Source organism: Vairimorpha ceranae (genome assembly GCF_000988165.1).
Source record: "Vairimorpha ceranae strain PA08 1199 chromosome Unknown NODE_451, whole genome shotgun sequence".
NCBI lineage: Eukaryota > Fungi > Microsporidia > Nosematidae > Vairimorpha > Vairimorpha ceranae.
In genome coordinates this window covers 1-750 of record NW_020169744.1, presented here as the reverse complement: position 1 = coordinate 750, position 750 = coordinate 1, and the positions used below count along the sequence as shown (strand labels likewise).

Sequence of the window (750 nt, the reverse complement as noted above, 5' to 3'; positions counted from 1 at the left end):
AATATTTTATTACCCTCACACCTCATTTAAAATTTAGTAAAAATTAGATTTTTTTAACCCCTATACATATTGAATTGACAAACTCGGAAAGAGAAGAGACCACAAACTTCCCGGCCTTAAAAATTATACCATCGTTGCTTTAGAGTAGCACAGGGATGGATACTTTTAAAAGAAAGTGTAAAAAATTTGTGTCAATTCTGCCTTCAAATGAATTAAGATTCAAAAAGACGGGTGTATTGTTTTTGAGATTTTTTACGCGTGAAGAAATCATTTTTAGAGATGAATTTATATTGCTACAACATAATCTCAACGGGCATGCGGGGCGTGATGGGCTTTTCTCGTTGCTCCAAACACTCGCATATGGTATAACACGCGTGTTGGTTCAATCTATTATTAGTCAATGTTCGGTTTGCCAAGCACGTAGAACTCTAGTTATCCGTCCCGTAATTACTCCTATAATAGCTCAATTTTACAGGAAACGCTTTATAGCAGATTTTGCTGATCTTAGGTATTATTCAAACTAAAACAACGGTTTAAGGTGGTTATTTGTAATGGTTGATTCATTTTCTAAATACTTTTGGGCTGCTGCTTTGTTTGAAAAGCGTACCCTGGCTGTTAGTAATACGTTTATGAACGTGTTCAGCACCTCGGCTTCCCTTTTATATTTCATACAGACAATGGTAGAGAATTTTGCAATACCGGTGAATCAGATATATGCAATGAATTTAATATTGGGCATGTTAAAGGTAG

General features: G+C 35.2%; 1 protein-coding gene across 1 annotated transcript; it reads left to right on the top strand.

Moving 5' to 3' along the window:
• Window positions 1-551: 551 nt before the first annotated feature.
• AAJ76_451000199 (hypothetical protein) lies at window positions 552-750 on the top strand (the record flags this gene model as incomplete). The annotated part of the gene is made up of 1 exon (XM_024475689.1): window positions 552-750. A coding segment is annotated over one exon (199 nt), but the record flags the coding sequence as incomplete, so codon positions are not given.